Source organism: Varanus komodoensis, unplaced genomic scaffold (genome assembly GCF_004798865.1).
Source record: "Varanus komodoensis strain SLA01 unplaced genomic scaffold, ASM479886v1 scaffold3, whole genome shotgun sequence".
Lineage (NCBI taxonomy): Eukaryota > Metazoa > Chordata > Lepidosauria > Squamata > Varanidae > Varanus > Varanus komodoensis.
The window spans coordinates 16,430,611-16,448,101 of NW_025335761.1; the positions used below are offsets into that span (position 1 = coordinate 16,430,611).

At 46.5% G+C, this 17,491-nt stretch overlaps 1 protein-coding gene across 1 annotated transcript in view; it reads right to left on the reverse strand.

Annotated features, from left to right (window-relative positions):
* Positions 1 to 303: 303 nt before the first annotated feature.
* LOC123026275 (deubiquitinase DESI2-like) overlaps positions 304 to 17,491 on the reverse strand; it is a 47,030-nt gene continuing 29,842 nt past the window's right edge. Inside the window, exons 3-5 of the mRNA XM_044435699.1 lie at positions 13,709 to 13,802; positions 10,984 to 11,125; positions 304 to 546 (exon numbers count right to left, since the gene is read on the reverse strand). Of these exons, the coding sequence (XP_044291634.1) occupies positions 304 to 546; positions 10,984 to 11,125; positions 13,709 to 13,802 (479 nt within the window). The remainder of the gene's footprint in view (positions 547 to 10,983; positions 11,126 to 13,708; positions 13,803 to 17,491) is intronic.

The window sequence follows — 17,491 nt, forward strand, 5'->3', positions numbered from 1 at the left end:
CCAGATGAGGAAATCTCAGTATGGCTTCCCTTCAGGTCAAGTCCCGGAGATTCCAGAAGGATTTGTTTTGTTTTTCTGGATCAAAGAGTACAAATCAGCCCTAGGAGTTGAAACTCCAAGGCTTGTACACAACATAATTCTAGAATGAGTCCCTTTACTGAGTCGCAGCAGTATTTTTAAAAAAGAGGCAAGTGTTTCCTCTCCTCTTCGAAAGCACATTTGAGAGAAGGATAGAGAGGTTATTGGGTGGTAAGTGAGCAACAAACTGGGGACCCAGATGGAGAGGACCCAGATGAACCTAGTTCAGACCCTCGTATGCCTGCAGGTTCGCGAAGGGCCGGAGGCAGAAGCTGCTGCGGACGTGGACGGGGACTCCTCGTCAGTAGCGTCTCCCTGCTCTTCCTTATGGAGGCCGAGGCTGATGTGGCTTTGCAGCGCAGCTGGAGTCAACCATTCCTTGGGGAGGCAACTTTGCAGGAATGGAATACAGGAGCTAAAGTAGGCCAAGCGGTTCACCCAACGCGGGATTTCCTTCCCACACAGGATCTGTGGAATTGATAGGGAAACAGTGTGAAACAGTTGCTACTGACGTGCAGGTTTAATAGGTTTTTCCATTTGCCATCACCTCTTCACAACTCCTTTGGGCAGAGTGTGGTGGGGATGATGCAAAGTATTGCCCACAAAGCAGACAAACAGAAGCATCCAATAAAATGAGAAAGCAAGGAGAATAAAGATGGCAAGATGGCATTTCAAGTGACTTGCGAGCTAAAGCATGCAGTCTCTGCTGTCTCTGTATGGAAGATTGCAGAGAAACGAAATCTGCCCCCATCTTCTCAAGGTGAATGTGGCAGATTTCCTCTTATATCATTCTTACAACTAGACTAGACTGTGGGACCAAGAAAGGGGAGGCTGAGAACTTCCCTGTAGAGAAAAGCAGAAGCCTACAGGAATCAGCAAAACAAGCTGGGCAGTTGGCCACATGCCATGCAATTCATTCCGCAGGCATGCTCTGGGGACAGGATGGCCTTCGTCTTTCAGTGCTGAGAGAGCACAGCTGAGAATGGCAAATGAGCCTGCACAAACTCAACCCCTGCTTTCCATCCCGGCAAATTGTATGCAACAGCAAGCAGGAGGAAACGCTAGAAAACATTTGAAACCAATCCAGCAGCAGCTGACCTACAGACCTCTGCAGCCGGATGGCTTTCTGCTTTGCAGCAGAAGTGGATCTAAAGAAGATAATATCTCTGCTTATGCAGTGCATCCTATTTTATGGAACCAAATGGAAAAGACCCAGATAACACCTTATCATATCTAACGCACTCTACCAGCCGTGTGCTATGCTCCACTTCGCACAGAGCGTAGGAAGGGCCCCATAGCCTGTTGGATCACTGGTCTATCTAGCTTAGTGTTGTCTGCCCTGACTAGCCAAGGCTTTCTGGGCTTCCAGGCAGGACTCTTTCTCAACCCCACCTGGAGATGCCAAGAACTGAATATGCATGCAAAGCACCCACTGTGCCACTGGACTACACGGTCCTTCTTCAGCACCTCTTTTAGTTTTGGAGGCCTGTTCTAAACTCAGCCTTTCATTCTACACCAGGCTTCAACTAACTGCTTCTGTCAATCCCACAGACTGGCTTGTAAAGCCCAGAGGATACCTCAATCTGCTTTGAGAGAGGGCTAAATAGGAAAGACCACCATCTATTTCACTGCTGGCACATCTGCATAACTGACTTGTTTAAATGCAATCTATATTGATGGTTTTGAACAGCCAAAAGGGAGGTTTCCAGCTGCAGAGCAGCTGACTAGCAAATGATTTGCCCACATCTCTTCTCACAAATGGGGAAAAGCTTTATTTGAAAGAGAGGACAGAAGGGCTGATGATTGATTGCGTGCAAGGTCCCAGCATCATGTCAATCTGCCTGCTTGCATTGAACATTTGGTACCCAACTTTCCTTTCTTTGCACCTAAAGCTACCAATGTTTCCTCAAGAGAAATGCATGCACACTGAAAACAAAGCCAGAACCAGGGCAGAGGAACAATAAAGGGCCCCGGATGGCCTCAGCGCAGCATCTGGAGGCGCAAGGAGTGCTTCCTGGCGGGTGCCTCCAGAAAAGGGAGATAGTTTGATTTCTGCCTCATGGTGGTGCTTTCTTTCTCAGCATCTTACCATTGGAGCAACTCATCTCAAAAAACATCACCCTCTCTGCCAGGCAGATTAAACAACAACATCAACATGAAGCGTTGTCCAGGCCTGCCTAGTCTGTGACTCATCAAGGTGCAGAGGGACCACCAAGCAGATCTTGTGACCTACCAGCTGCTTGTCAACAGCCCCCTGCCCCAGTCATCCTCCCTTCCCCGGGTTCAGGCAGGCAGGCAGCAGAACCAGGAGACCAAGAGACTAAATTGTGAACTACCTTACTTGGCTGACATGTAAGCAAGCTGCTGTTAAAAAGAGTCAGGATACTGGAATCAAGCAAATGTTACATCTCCATTGGCTAAATGTTTCCAAGCTCAGTTTAAAGTGCTGGTATTTGCCTTTAAAACCCTTTAAAAATCTGTCCCAACTACAGTGGAGATGCACCAGCGCCTTTTATCATGCTCTTTGGCAAATTGTGAAGAGATTTTGAATCTGTGACCTGCTGCTTGCTTGCTTGAAATTTATGATACTTTTGATGAAGTTTTAACATTGCTGCCTCTTGTTTCTTAACTGCTTATTTTTAATAACCCTTTTTTTGTTTTTTTTTTCCACTATAGAGGGCACAAAAAAGTACAATTGACTACCTTGCCTTCTAGTGAAAAACACATGTTGTCTCTGCCCCCAACATTGCTCTGCTCTAAATCATTTTGTTTTATTCTTTTATTGTAATTGCTTTGCTCATTATTTTTTAAAATGGGATATAACAGGGTTAGCCCTACACTGAGCATGGGGGGCATCTCTCCCGAGCACCTTCCACCCCGCCTACCTGCTCCGTGTATACCAGCTTAGCTACCCCAAGAGTGGCAGAAGACCCTGTCCTGTCACCAGTGTTGAACTGGATTCAGCTCCCAGTCTGGCTGGGCTTCGTATGTGGAATAAAAGGGGACACCATTTTGTCCTTTGCCTCAGGCAGCAAAGCATTCTGGGCTTGCCCTTGGTGTAAATAGTAAGCAAGCAAGACTAAACCAAACCCCTAGGCTGCGATAAGCCAGGGCTCCTGAAGCTCTAAGCTTCCCCCACACTGGAGCAGTGCAGTTTACCAGTGTGAATGGTCAGTTGTTAGTGTCAGCCTAGCCAGTCCAGGCCCCTGCGGGGTGGCCTCAAAGAGGGGCCTCGGACTCCTGCGCATCCTGGTGGGATACACATGCTCGGTGCTGCCAGCATTCCTGCCTTCTCAACAGCTCTGCTGATTGGTTCAAAGGCAAGCCTGGCTTGCAATGCAATTATGCTTTTCTTATGCACTAAAGTCCTTGAGACAAAGATTTTTAAGTACAGGGAACAGCTGCAGGATGACAGGAAAGGTAACAAGTGGCCCTCTGGGGAAAGCTTGGTTATAATTAAGACTAAGATTGCTGATGACACTGGAGAATAATGGATTTTACTCTGAATGGGTGAACAACCGTAAGTCATCCAAGCTATTGCCCTGGATTTTTTCTGCCCCAGTAGGTGTAGTCAAAGTGTCTTAGAACAATCACAATGAATAATCAAAAGGGGTATTATGATAGAAGTCTATCCAAATTATAGCTTTGCATATTGTCCTTGAAGAAAAAGCACAATGATGTGGGAAAGCTGGCCTGGCACCCACTGGACTCATGGGTGAAACTGGGAGTCATCACTACTGCAAATCCTTGGTGGTTAATGCAAGGTCTGGAACTGTGGAGATTGAAGTACATGCAGACGGCCCCACACCGGAACTTCCAGATCATGTTGAGCCAACCCTACACGTCTCTGAACGTCAGGCTCAGCTCAGCACCAACTGTCTTTGTTGCTTCAGCGGCCCCCTTCCCGCTCCCATTAGAACTTAGCTGGGAGTGGTAGCAGCCATGACAAGATGCACCTGTTTCACTGAGCTACAGATGCTAAAGGCTTCATTGGGCCGCAGCAACAGTATGGCTACCAAGATCTCTAAGAAAAGTATTATATATTTATTATTAAGTAATTAAAACACTTCTCACCTGCCCTGTATCAAAAGGTCTTGCGGCAGGACAATATGAATCAAAGCAAGTCAACATAAAATTATATATACACTGCAAACTGCCACAATCCAGTATAAAATCAGAGACAAGTCTAACCAAGCCAAACTACAATTACCAAGAACCAAGAAGGTTGAGTAAGGAGCCCAGTCATGAAGTCTTGGTGCAAGCCAGGCTTCTGTGGGAAGGACATTTCAAAATTGGGGTGCCACACCTGAGAAGATCTCCTTTCGGGTCTCCATGTAATGTACTGCTCCCAATGCCAGGGTGGGGGAACCCTTTGGTAGATCCTCTTACTCAGGCAGGTGTATACAGGGACAGGGAACCTCTCAAATTGGTGCTTAAAGCCTTAGAAGCAGAAATGTCTTTTTCCCCCAGTCACTGATTCCTTTGAGCTCAGGTGCCCTAGTAAACTATGATCTCCATGGATCTCCATGGGTGCTGCTTTTGGCATGCTCTGCTCTATTGTGGGTATTAGAATCCCTAGGAACTGTGAAATACCAGGCTTCCCAAGTCCTGACTCAGGATCCAGTGGTGCTGATAGCCATTATCTTGCTGCTGCCTAAATGAATACTGCAACAGCAGGGCTTCTTATAACGTGCTTCTGACAGGTAAGTTTGAAGAGAAAGGGAAGAGGCTACCAGGTAGCCCCACAAAGAAAAAAACGTCAGGGTTAACCCAAGCTAATTTGGGCTTGTCCAGACACCCAACTTTTATGTGGAATAAGGGTTTTTTTACATAGAACAATTCCATGGGGCCTGGGAAGATGGCCCATCAGAATCCTAACAGCCAAGTGGAGATACATTGTGGATATAAAAATGCAGGATGATTGAAACTACTTAAATTTGAGAAATATCTTTTTGTTTTTTGGAAAAAATAACCCTGAAAAACATATTTCCATTTCCTGAAACTTCTGTAGATTTGTTACAATTCTCTATGGGAAAGCAGACTTCAGGCAGAATGCTAAGTTTTGTTTGGAACTAAAATTTGCATGGTAACTTTGCCTTTGAACCCATGGGGAAATCTTCAGAACTGAGCGAAGATTCTGTTGCACTCCCAAGTACCATACACCTCAGGAAGTTTTCTTTTTAAAAATGGTATACTGCATACCTGATTTGCATTTTATGTGACAAACCTGTTCGTGGTAGTAAAGTCTGCAAGGTGTGTAAAAAGTGTGATAATGTACACAGAAGCCTCAGTTAAGAACCAAAGATAAAACTGCTTAGATTGTAGTCCCCTTATACAAATTTTTGGTGCAACTGCACTTACAACATTGTGTACAGTTCAGGTTATCACACCTTAAAAGGACATTTTTCTCCCTCTATCATAATGCCAGAAATTGGAATCATCCCATGAAGCTGACTGATGAGACATAAAAGAACAGATAAAAGGAAGCACTTCTTCACACCGTGTGTAGTTAAACTATGGAATTCACAGCTGCAGGATGCAGTGATGGCCACCAATTTGGACAACTTTAAGGGCATTGGACACATTCATGGAGGAGAAGGATATCAGTAGCTATTAGCCTTGTTGGCTAATATTCTTTTGAGATCAGTGGCAGTATGCCTGTTTAGACTAGTTGCTGAGGAGCTGGACTGGTGGAACCCTTATACCAATCCTGCTTGAGGGATCCTGTGGGCAGGTGGTTTGCCACCATGTGAATGGAGGGCTGGACTGGATGGACCATTGGTCTGATGCAGCGTGGCTTTTCTTAGCCATCACTTCCCAGGATGTGATGCAGCCTCTCTGGCCTATATTCAAGGTTCTCCCAAAGACCGCAGGCCCTTTCCTTGGCTTTGTTTTCCTGCCAATCATTTGATGGCTTCCTGGCATTTGTAATGTTTTTCCTCATTCTACAAGGTTGGAATGTCTCTCCTAAGACTTAGGGCAAATTTGTCTGACATGGCAGCCCACTCTGCAAATAAGCTGTGTAATCTGGGCTATTCACCCATAGTGCACCTGAAGACAAATGGACTCACTGTGGGTTGTCCCCACTTCCCCTTTGGTTCTCTTGCCGGTTTCCAGGGGATTTAGTGAGGGAATACATCTTTCCTCACTCCAATTTTGACCCCCCTTTTGTTGTTGCAGCTGCCTCCCCCTTCCCTTTTTCGTTTGGAGCCTTTTTGTGATGTCTCCCATTGCACATTGGAGCAACTGTTACTGGTTCACCACCTTGTAAAATTATTATTTTTGATCAGTCTTTAAACTGCACACCTCCAAATAGCTGAAATGTAAAGTCTGGCCTGGTCAATGTCTGGTAAATGTCTCCTGACAAAGTTCAGGAGGCAACATCTGTGAACACTGACAATACAAGATGGCTGATGGGTTAATTTGTTGCTTTGTTTTTCACTTCACAGTGAGCTGTCAATTGGAAAGCAAAACCAGAAAGGGAACTTTGTGTATGAATTCAGATGGCTGGTAGACCTTCCTTTTGACAATGTGTTTTTAAGTATTGCCCCAACAATTTTCAGTGCCCCCTCCCCTTTCCACACTTTCCTGAGCCTCTAGGTACTCTAGAAAGGTAAGATATATACCTCCTCTTTTGCAAAGACAGACTTTTGACAGCTGTCAAAAAGAGAGGTTTGTTTGCTTGCTTGTTTAGCCAGAGTTTTTGACAGGGCTAAATGAGGCTGTTTTGACAGATTTCACAGTTGCTGTGAAAGACCAACCAAAACAAACCCCCAAAATAATTGTGCATATTTTTGGCACCTCTGGGGAGCTATCTTTGGCTGTCACTGAGAGATCATGAAAAAGCTGCAGAACTGACCTGACAGCCCATCATGGGTACTACAGCCTCCACAAGAATGAAAACTATTTATTACTACAATTAACTAGTGAAAGTCTAGGGCAGACAACTTGGACTGGAGGAAAAAGAACTCCTGCAGCTTAATGGAGAATTGCTAAGGGTCTGTCTAGGCCCAGCACTGCTCTACCCCCTGCAAAGACGCAATGGAACCTGTGCTCAGAGAGGTGGCGCCAGCACTTTCTCATTAGCCAGGGATGCTGATGGCCTCTTCCGCCTTGCTCAGATCTCCATGTTCCCTCCAGGCTTAGACTCGTTCCTCACAGTAGCTTGGGGAGAAACTGCTTTTCCCAGCCAAACTATATTGCTCCCTGTTGGGATGCCAAGTATTTGGGGGTGTCTTGGCCTGTAATGTGAAATGAAGACCCATTATATTGATAAAAGACTTGCTGCTGGAAGAGATGAAAATGTGTAGTACTAGTTGTTTTTGAATTCTCATGGGTGGAGTGGGGTGAAATGTAGCCAAAGGGACCATCATGATGAGAGCTGCATCTCAAATTTTACTTTTTGCACCACTGCTGACTAGTCTTGTAGGTCTATCACCCCTACAGGATTCTGCTGCAAAAGAAAAACTGTTTCTTCTCATGGCCAGCTCATGCTAGGTCTTGGCTTGCCTTTCAAAGAGACATCATGCAATGGAACTGGTGAAAACCATCCTCTTTGGCTTCCACAAATGGAAATGTCTTTCATTAAGACAAAGCCCTACTGGATGTTGATGTGATGTGCCATCAAGTCATCTCCAACTGTTGGCCAACCTATGAATGAGTGCCCTCAAAGTGTCCTTTCCTCGACAGCCCTGCTCAGCCCTTGTAAGCCACCATCGAATACAACCTCCAAAATGTGTGCCATGCTGCTGGTGCCTGAAAAAGAGAAGAGGGTTTTGTTGCTAAGATGCTAATGTTTTTCCCCATCCACTTTATGAATCAGATCCAAGGAGAAAAGTGTAGGAGCAAGGAAGCTTCAAAATAATAATTGCACTTGAATGCTGTGCTAAAGTGCAATAACTCCCAACTTAAAATACATCTACTTGCTTCCTTAAAAAGAGAGAGGGAGAGAAAGGGAAAAGGAAAGAGAAGATGTAGTGAAAATGACTGGAGGTGCTTAATTATGTCTCAACATCCCACAGAGTCTTGTAAGGGAAGAACACATTACACACCTACACAGCCCATTTCCCCTCTCCAAGACTACAGTGGAGGTAGATCTCCATTTACCTGAGTAATTTGACCTCTTAAAAAACGATTTCATCACAGTCACAAGTAAAGAAGCACTTTCCATCGTAAAATACCCTTAGGAAGGGGGCAGTATGTATCCAGCGAAAACGAAGTGCTTAACTCTTCCTCTGCTAACTGCTTTCCTTCTGCATTTCCCCCCACCCCCAAGTTCTCTTCTGCCTTCTAGTATTTTCTGTCTACCAGTATTCATCTTGTAAGCAGAAGTCTAAACCCCAAGCAGCAGGGGGACAGGGAGGATGCCTGTGGGGAGTGAGTGGCAGGGGAAGAGTGAAGAAGGAGAGGCCATTCACGCTTCAACGTGCATAGCTGGAGCCAGACACAAGGGTGGGCAACTTGAGGCTTTGGTCTTCAGCTGCCATCAGCTGTAGCTGGCAGAGCCAGTGGTGAGGGACCGTGGGAGCTACAGGCTGAAATATCTGGAGGCCCCCAGTCACCATCTCCGGGTAGCACGGCCGATTATCAAAACAGACATCTTTGAGAACATGTTTCCATGATGAGGAAACTGATTCGCGAGCTTGCTGCTTCTTTCACTTGCGGCCCTGGAGACTAACAAGCAGGTCAGAATGACTGATTTGGCCTTTTCCATTCTTCTACTTTAATTATGGTAGAACAAAAATAAAAACACGCAGAACAGTTTCATGGCAGCCATGAGGCACATAACTAACTGAGGGGATGGGGAGCTGCTCCAAGAGAACAGCAGTTTATGACATTTTCTGTAGCACTTGATACAGATTGCCCATGCGGATCTGAAAGATATCACACTTGAAAGCTTTTTTTCCTTGCTAAAGAGGAATGTACGTAGTTGCTCTTTGGTCAGACTAGCCTTGCCTTGTCATTTCAACAAGGATGCATTTTGAACGAGGAAAGGTTGTGAATCTATTTCCTGATCACAGTGCCATCATCTTAGGATGCATCCACAGTGAGAGCAGTTGGGATCAGCTATAAGGGCTGATGCATCATCTGTGTTTGATTATACAGCTCATGAAAGGGAGCAGAGGAAACACCGGCTGAACACAGTCTGTTTCTGGTCAAAGCTCTTGTTCAGAGGGCTTTTGTTCCTAGGGCAAAGGATGAATCATTAAACATGTGTCTGACTGAGACTGGGGCACTTCTAGCTGAATGGCTCCTCACTCTTCTTTCCCTTATTAAGAATTTTTCCACGGTTAAAAAAAAAAAAGACAAGGTTGCGTTGCAAATGGAGGTTGACATTGTGTGGATATCCTCCCCCCCCCCCATAAAATTCTGTGATGGAGACTGGAAATTCTAGATCGAGAGAGGTTTTACTGCCACTCTATTCAACTCTGGTACACCTACAACTGGAGTATTATGTTCAATTCTGGGCCCCTCATTACAAGAGGAATATAGCCAGGTTAGAGTCAGTACAGCAAAGGGCAGCTAGGATGGTGGCTGATTTGCAGGGTAAGCCATATGAGGAGAGACTGAGGGAGCTGCTTCTCTTCAGCCTGGAGAGCAGGAGACTCAGAGGGGACCTGTTTGCGACATACAGGTATGTGGGGGGGGGGGTCATGCAGAGGTGAGTCATTACCTTTTTTCCCCTGCAGTGGAGGGCAGGACATGTTCCAGTGGAGCAAATCTCAGAGAACCAAGATTTAGGGTAGATGCCAGGAAGTACTTCCTGATGGTTAGGACCCCTAGAGGTGGTTGAAAGCCCTAGAGGTGAGGCTGTTTAAGGATAGGCTGGACATGCACATGGTAGGCACGTCACAAGTGGAGCCAGCTGGAGCCGGGGGTCAGACTAGATGGCCCAGGAGACCCCTTCTGACTCACTCTGTTTCTATGTTTCTAATAGCACAATCCAAGTTTCTCCTGGAAGCACTCTGAGGCCCTAATTGGGTGAGATCAGGACACCATTCTATTGACTATGGTATCAACCCGGGGTAGGGTTATACCAGTAGGGAATTGCTATGCAAATAGGCCAAACAGCTGAAGAGCAGTAGAAGCAGCTGCACAGGGCAGTGTTGCATCTGGATCAAGGGTTTAAAGATGCTCAGTGGCACATCTGAAAAGTTACCGGGTTCCCCAAGAGAAAGTTGCAATTGGCAAATAAAACTGCTTCTCATTCCAAGAATTACTAAGGCATCACTGCAAACAGGACAGGTTTGCACACGACAAACCATGGCGGGTTGTTTTTTTTTAACCATTGTCAGTCTGTTGTTTAAACCCCATACACGGGGTCTTTAGAAACCAAGAACAGAAGCAACAGTCCGTTCTATGATTGCTCAGTACCTTGATGACTTCTTGTGTCGTCAGAAAGAGCAATTCATCATGACACCAAGGCCAGAATCAGAGAGCTGCTTGTCAAGAACAGCTCCTTTCTGTAGCACCACCCAGCTGATTTCCCCTCTTTCACTTGAGCATTACCCAGAGACCTCCCCACTCCCCGCTGCTGCCTTCCCTAGTGGTTACTCCTGCAGCGGAAAGTGAGGCTGCCTGATCAGCAACCCTGTTCCTCCTGCTGCACTTCAGGGCATGAGTCCTGTCTGCACCGCAGGGGCTGGTTGGCAGCTGTGGCAAGCCACACTCAGCTCGCAATCACAGCTGTCAGAGAGGAGCCTTACCCACGATTAGCCACCCCCCATTCCCGGTGTCTCCACTTGACACAGTGCTGCACCTTGGAAATGTCCGTCTGGCTGCTATAGCGATTCATGAGAATGCTCTGTTTATTCATGGCTGGAGTCTGCTTGCCCACATAGTCTCACACGCATTGCCGGAGGGCTGCGAAACATGGCACAGAAAATAAAGGGAAGGCAAGCCAACCTCTGCCAGAGCAGCTGAGAAGTGGTTGCAGTTCTTGTGCATGAGGTGGTAGGCATTGCCCTTGTACTCCTTGCCCAGTTCCTCCATGATTTTATCCACATCCTCTTCTGTGAAGTCTGTGGTGCCCAAGGCAATAGATTCTCTGGTTGCAAAAAGAGAAAGAAAAGGTTACTATTAAGGACAGAGAACATACGATAGAATAACATCAAAGAAGAGTGTCAAAATGTAAGTTTAAATGATGTAGAAAGTAGCACTTGTAAAATATCCTTCCCCAAGCTTGTACCCTCCAGATGTGTTTGCTCTACAGCTCCCATCATCCTTCATTTCAGATAACAGAAGTTCTAACCCAATATATTTGGAGGATACCAGGCTGGAAATGGTATAGGTTGATTCTACCTACAGCCCCACATTCCCACCCCAAAACCAGGGCCTGTGCTTACATCCTCCTGGAAAAGAAAAACAAAATAGCAATGCACAAGAAATGGTGCTTTGACTGACTGAGCATCCAGGACCATCATTTTGCACTGAAACATCACAGAGTTTCAGATCTGTTTAATGCACATGATACAATTCTGACTATTTCATCAGTCAGTGTATACTTCATGGAGAACGAAGTCATCCATGCAGGAATCCTGTGAGGATTATAGCCCTACAGCAGAAGACTTCCAATGCAGTCCAAACCATGTTTATGCAGAAAAAAGGTCTATAATTCCCAGCATGCTCCAGCCATGGTTGGCTGCGGTACTCTGGAAATTCCAGTCCTTTTTCTGTCTAACTATGCCTAGGATTGTGCCTTTACAGTGCCTATCCATAGTTACTCTGAAGTAAGTCCTATTGTGTCCCCAGGAAATTCACAGGGCCATGGGGTTGCAATGATCTCTTTTTAATCCCAGCCGTCTTCTTTTGTTGGGCAAACTTCTCATGCTTGGCCCTCTCTTAGAAAGTGAGAGGAGCCAAAAGGAAGTCCGCAAACAATCGCGAAACTCTAGTTGCGCAACCGGCAACCTCCTTCTGTGGCATGAGCTGCAAGCCACATGCGTGGAAGAAAGATGCTTCACGCAGCTTTAGTGTGGGACTCAGCCCCTGGCAGGGGCCCACGTGAACACTGGGTGTGCTCAGTGCCGAGTCAGGTTGGAGTCTGGGGAGACGAGCTATGGGAATGCAACAGATTCTCACCCTCAGTGCCGATTCCTCACACAACCTTATTAATTGCTGGATTTTTAGAGAACTCCTGATATCTTTGATTCCATCAAACGGGATTAACTGCCATGCTCTTGGCTGCTGCTGCTGCTGCTCATTTTCAGGGAGGCCTAGTGTGGATTGGGAGGGCTGTTGACCTGCGGACTGACTCTGATGAACTGGGCCACCGTATACCTGAGCTGTGCTGAATATCAGGGGGTGGTAAAAAGCCCAAATGCTGCAAAAGCCACCCCGGGCGAGTAGTTGGTCACTTTCCATGGAGACCACTGCTTCTAGGATTTGGATAAATATGCCAGATCTGATGGTCCTGCACAGCTTATGCTGGTCACTCATTTTGTTTTCCTCACCTTGGGACATGGATACGGCAAGGGTCAAGCAATTACACAATTTTGATTCAGACATTTCAAGTTACTATGACCCAGTGAAGTAGTGCTACAATCAAATTAGCAGCTGCCCTAGTGCCCTTAAAAAGGTTGGTACATGTGGGCATTCAGTGCAGGGGAAGGCAAACTCTGCACATGCTCTGAATGTCCAGTTCCTTCACTGCTTCTTTGCATGTTTCAGGTTGTAGCACTTATTTATTGTCATTCATATCCTACCTTAACTTTAAGAAGTGCTTAAAGCACATGTTTTTTCCCGTGTTGTTGCTTCAACAGCCCTGTGAGGTAGGGTAGGCTGAGAAACTGTGACTAGGCCAGGGTGACTCAGTCAACCTTCATGGCTAAATGGGAGTCCAAACCTGAGTTTCCCCAGTCAAAGGTATGTACTACATTCACTAGAGCACAAAAGCAGGTTTAAGTGTCTCAGATACCTGTGTTGTTTTAAATGATGCTATAAACCTAGGGGTGGGTGAGAATTTTATTTCAGTTTGTGTTTGACAAGAATTTACCAAAATTAGCAAAGTTCTCCATAAGCAGAACAAAAAGAAAAGAACTTGACTTTTTTAATGAAATATGGGAGAAACCCAAAGTGACAATTCCGTCCTCTGTGCTTTGAGTACTTTGCTCTTAAAAGTTCGGATTTGAATTCGTGAGGATTTGACCGCATTTGCAGTGCTGAATTAGGGCTGCCACCTCTTTCCTCTAAGAGGCTCTTCAGCTTTAACTGCATGGCAGGCAGATGCATCATGGTTGTGCTACAAATGCACCTAGATGTGCTAAAAATAGTTGTACTTCTGGTGTGGCTGGATGAGAATTTTACCTCAGGCCATGTTTGATAAAAATGTACCAAACTTTGTGAAATTTGGGAGCGAAAGAACACAAGATTAAAAACAATCAGGAGAAAGCAAAACTGACTGACCTCCCCCTTCCTTCAGGAAACACTCAAGATACTTTTGCAGCACAAAGCCATCCTCTCAAAGCCACATCCTGCTGCTTTGTGCGCATTCTGACTATCACAAAGGACCGAGAAGCAAAAGTAAATGTGAGAGGAGAGAATGGAAGGACGGACTGAAGCATGGGATGTTCCCTTGACTGCTCCAGAGCTGCAGGATGACAGATGGGGAGAGGAGCAGGAAGGCCCTTACTTGAATTTAAAGGTCTCGCCAAGCTCTACTGCACTGCCCGGTGTGATTTCGAAAATCCCACTGAAGGTATAAGGGTGCCCTCCGTAGGCAAACTCTGGCAAGGAGAGAGAGAAAGAGAGAGAGAGACTATCAGTGCTACAACAGGAAACCTGGCTCTGGGAGAAGGCCACAACAAGCAGGGGTGGGCTTCCAACAGAAGAATAAGATACCACCCCCACCACCCACTTGCAGATGATACAATGCCATGGTTTTCTCCTGTGTGGAAATAATTTGCTTGCCTCCCCCTTGGCAAAGAGATCAGAGCGCCAGTTCAGAAACATAACCCAATTTTCTCATCAGCAGTGGCTCCTCGCTGGCCATCGTTCAGCATGAAGCACTCAGGTGAAGACATGCGCCCACAAGAGCAGAGTAGAAAATCAGAGGCATTCTGGAGCCTGCTGGAGTCTATCCGGTTATGTCTTATCTTTTGACTGAATTGAAAACCCCTGAAATTAGTTCTTCGAAATATTTCTATTGGTTAACCCAGTACAAGGTTCAACACAGCCACTCCGAGCTCAAACGGCTGGCTTGTGGTAGATGTGCGTGCCTCCTCTGCATACGACTGGGCTTTTGTAGGCCTGGCTGCGGGGTTGGCACCACAGGTAGGCTTGGTCTGGCTCTTGCCCAGAGCCCGCACCCTGGCCGGGGCCCCGAGGCAGGAGGTCCCTGGGGCTGCCCCTCCTCTTCACAGCCGCAGGGCACCTGTGCACCCGCTTCTCACTCCAGCTTGGATGGTAGTACAGTGAAGCCCGACCCTCTGAAAGCTTGACAAGCAAACAAGCAATAGCAAAGGCGGGAAAGAGGGCGAAGAGCAAACGCAGCGGGTGGCGACTGGGGAAGGAAGCCACCGAGGGCGCCTCCCCAAAGGCTCTCAGCGTCTTGGGGTCAACACTGCTGCGTCTGATGCAGTCAAGAGAATTTCAGCCGGCCCTCTGCGCTTGGACCGTATTTGCCAACGCTGCTCTCAAGCATTCTGTGCCATTTGCACGGGCCACGGCTGGCCCTGGCTGGCCCCTCCACACCGCAGGGCAAGGCCCTGTGCCTCAGCTGACCCCTTGAGCAGGGAGGGGAAGCTAAGTGAGCAGGATGGGGTGGCCCACCTTTTCTGCGTGTCTGAATGGTACAACGATGCTTTGAAAAGTGTTTGGGCAAAGGGTGCATTCGGGCTCCTTTTAAGAAGCAAAATGTCTTGGGTCAGCATGGCCAGGGCATCCTGAACCTGTCCAGGATCAGGCCCAGGCTAATGGAGTTTGCTGCCTAAGGAAGGCAGCATTGCCGCTGCCGTTGCACACCCCCCAGCCTGCCCACATAGCTGAGCCAACCAGCCACCTGCTTAGGCAGCTCCTCACCTGTCCAGCCAACTGGCACGACCGGCTCCTCACCCCAGCCTGCTCTCTCGGGGGCTGTCTCAAGGGGCTGGCCACAAACGAGAGGTCTGGAGCTTAGAACCTGTACTTTCTTTTTCATTCATTCACTCACTCGCTCACTCACCCGCTCACTCTCTTTCTCTCTCTAGCACACACTTTATATGCATGCTCTGTAGATTCAAATGCTATTCAAATCTATGCAGCCACACATTTTTCCTTCCTTTTCTTTTGTTGAAATTTTAATTTATAAAAGCCTTAGAGTAGCAAATAACTCAAAAATCAACACCTCTCAGCCATTCTCAGCATCCTCAAGGATTTGTCAGAGAAAATTTAAGTAAGTTAGTCAAGAATTTATTGAGAATGCATTTTTCCCCAATAGAAAACATATTCCTTGCCAGGAGAGGTTCTTTGGAGAAAAGGTTTTCTTTGACAAATCATCTTATTTGGGAAATGAGAGTTGCATATATGCACAACCCAGAAAGTGAATATGGAACCCTGAAGGGAGAAGGGGGAACAAGACATTTTCCAGGGGTTCAAATACTCCTCCAGAATCTGTCTAGAGCACAGGAGTTACTATGGAAAATCTTCAGCTTGCATGGGGTTGGTATATCTTTTTTCAGGGAGGGGGTGTCACTTTGCATGGGAATCTAATTTACTGTGGCTGAAAGACAGTGGGAAATATTGAAGGGGAATGTTCCCTTGAAATTGGCCATGCCAGATTAAGGGTTGTGAATGTACTTTGCATCATCGGTAGCAGAGTACAGCCCTCAGCTAGATGTCAATGCAAGTTTGAGGGCTTGATCATATGCATGTTTAGAGAACTGCCAGGAGCAGCTTAACACAGCTCAGGGAGCTGTCTCTTTCCACCAGTGCCCTGGACCAACCTCTGCTGGTGGTCCTCAAAACTGGACATTATAACATTGCAGAGGTCATAATACGGTCAATGATTCAAGTTACCTTGTTTAATTAATTCAACACTAGTGAAGAATCCTACAAGACTCTTTGTCTTTGATGAATGAGCTAGTAAAGGTACTCCAATAAAAAAAGGAAATTATATTTCATGATAATTGCAACCCATCATAGACGTTGTTCTTAGAAAGCTTCTCCTTCAAAGCACAACCTCTCCAGGTTCTGCTCTTGTAAAGTATTGCATTACAATTGTGAGGAATCCAATAAATGGATAAAAATCCAATGGATTGCTCCATCAGCCCCATAAATCCTTTTCTGTCAGCCCTCACTGGCACCGTCTTGATCTGGCACAAGCTGAGCTAACATATAGACTTCTGTTTTTAACTTTGTGAGCTTGTTTTCTAAAAGAAAGGAAAAATTGTGCAAGATGTGAGCCTCCATGCCACAATTTGCATACATTTGTGCAAACTACAAAGCTCTGAATTTTGCACAAATATATAATTAACCGTCAGAAAATGCAAGGTGGCCAAAGTGTCGTGTGTGCACATGCAGTGAGAGGAGGACACTTCCTTACTTCTAGAACAAGTCACAGCAACACGAATCGAACAAGTCAGATCCAGTTTGTGCAAATACATGCAATTGCACTAGAGACGTGCAGTTCTCAGCTCCAAAGGTGCACAGATACTTTGCACTGTTCACGGAAGCTGAAACAGCCTCTCTACTGACACGATCTGCTTTGGGCTGTCTGGCTGGAAGTGTGTCAAAGCTCCACAGAGCATAAATGGAATTATTTCTCTGTGCCACTCATCCCTAGGTACAACATTCATGCACCTACATCCACAAACAGTCCCTGTTTAAAAACCTGCAGTGATGCAGGGAATTGAACAGTGTTAACATCCTGCCCTGGTCGTCTGGCATCAGGAGTAGGCAGATCTGGGCACCTGCGGAGTGCCCAGACCCCAGAAACCACAGAGACCTTGGACTCTGACAAGGGCTCCTTGGACTTACTTCTCCTCTCACCATTGCAAACACCTTGTTCACCTGTTGCTTGTCCTGGCCCAGGTAACGGTGGTGGTGGTGAGGAAGAGCAGGAGCTGCTCTGCCTGCAGGCTCCCTGGCTCTCCATCTGTCGCGCAAGTGAGGGGTGGCAGTGACATGAAAGAGGATGAGGAGCAGGAGCAGCTGCTGGTCACAGTGACCAGGGAGCAGCTTCACCAGGGAAGGCCCTCAAATTCCTGCAGCCAACGCCGGCTTCTATGAATCTTTTGAACAGAAAAGATGGTTGCTTTTTAAAAATAAAAATAGCAATTGCAAGCTGAGCAGCAGTGGGGTGGAAGCACATGGACAACTGTGGTATGCAGATAGCACTTCCTTTAAAAGGCACATTTCAGACCCATGAGAAACAGCACTGACCCTGTTTCTAGAACACAGTGGCAGGTTCCACTTGTTTCAGGCATAACTAACAGAA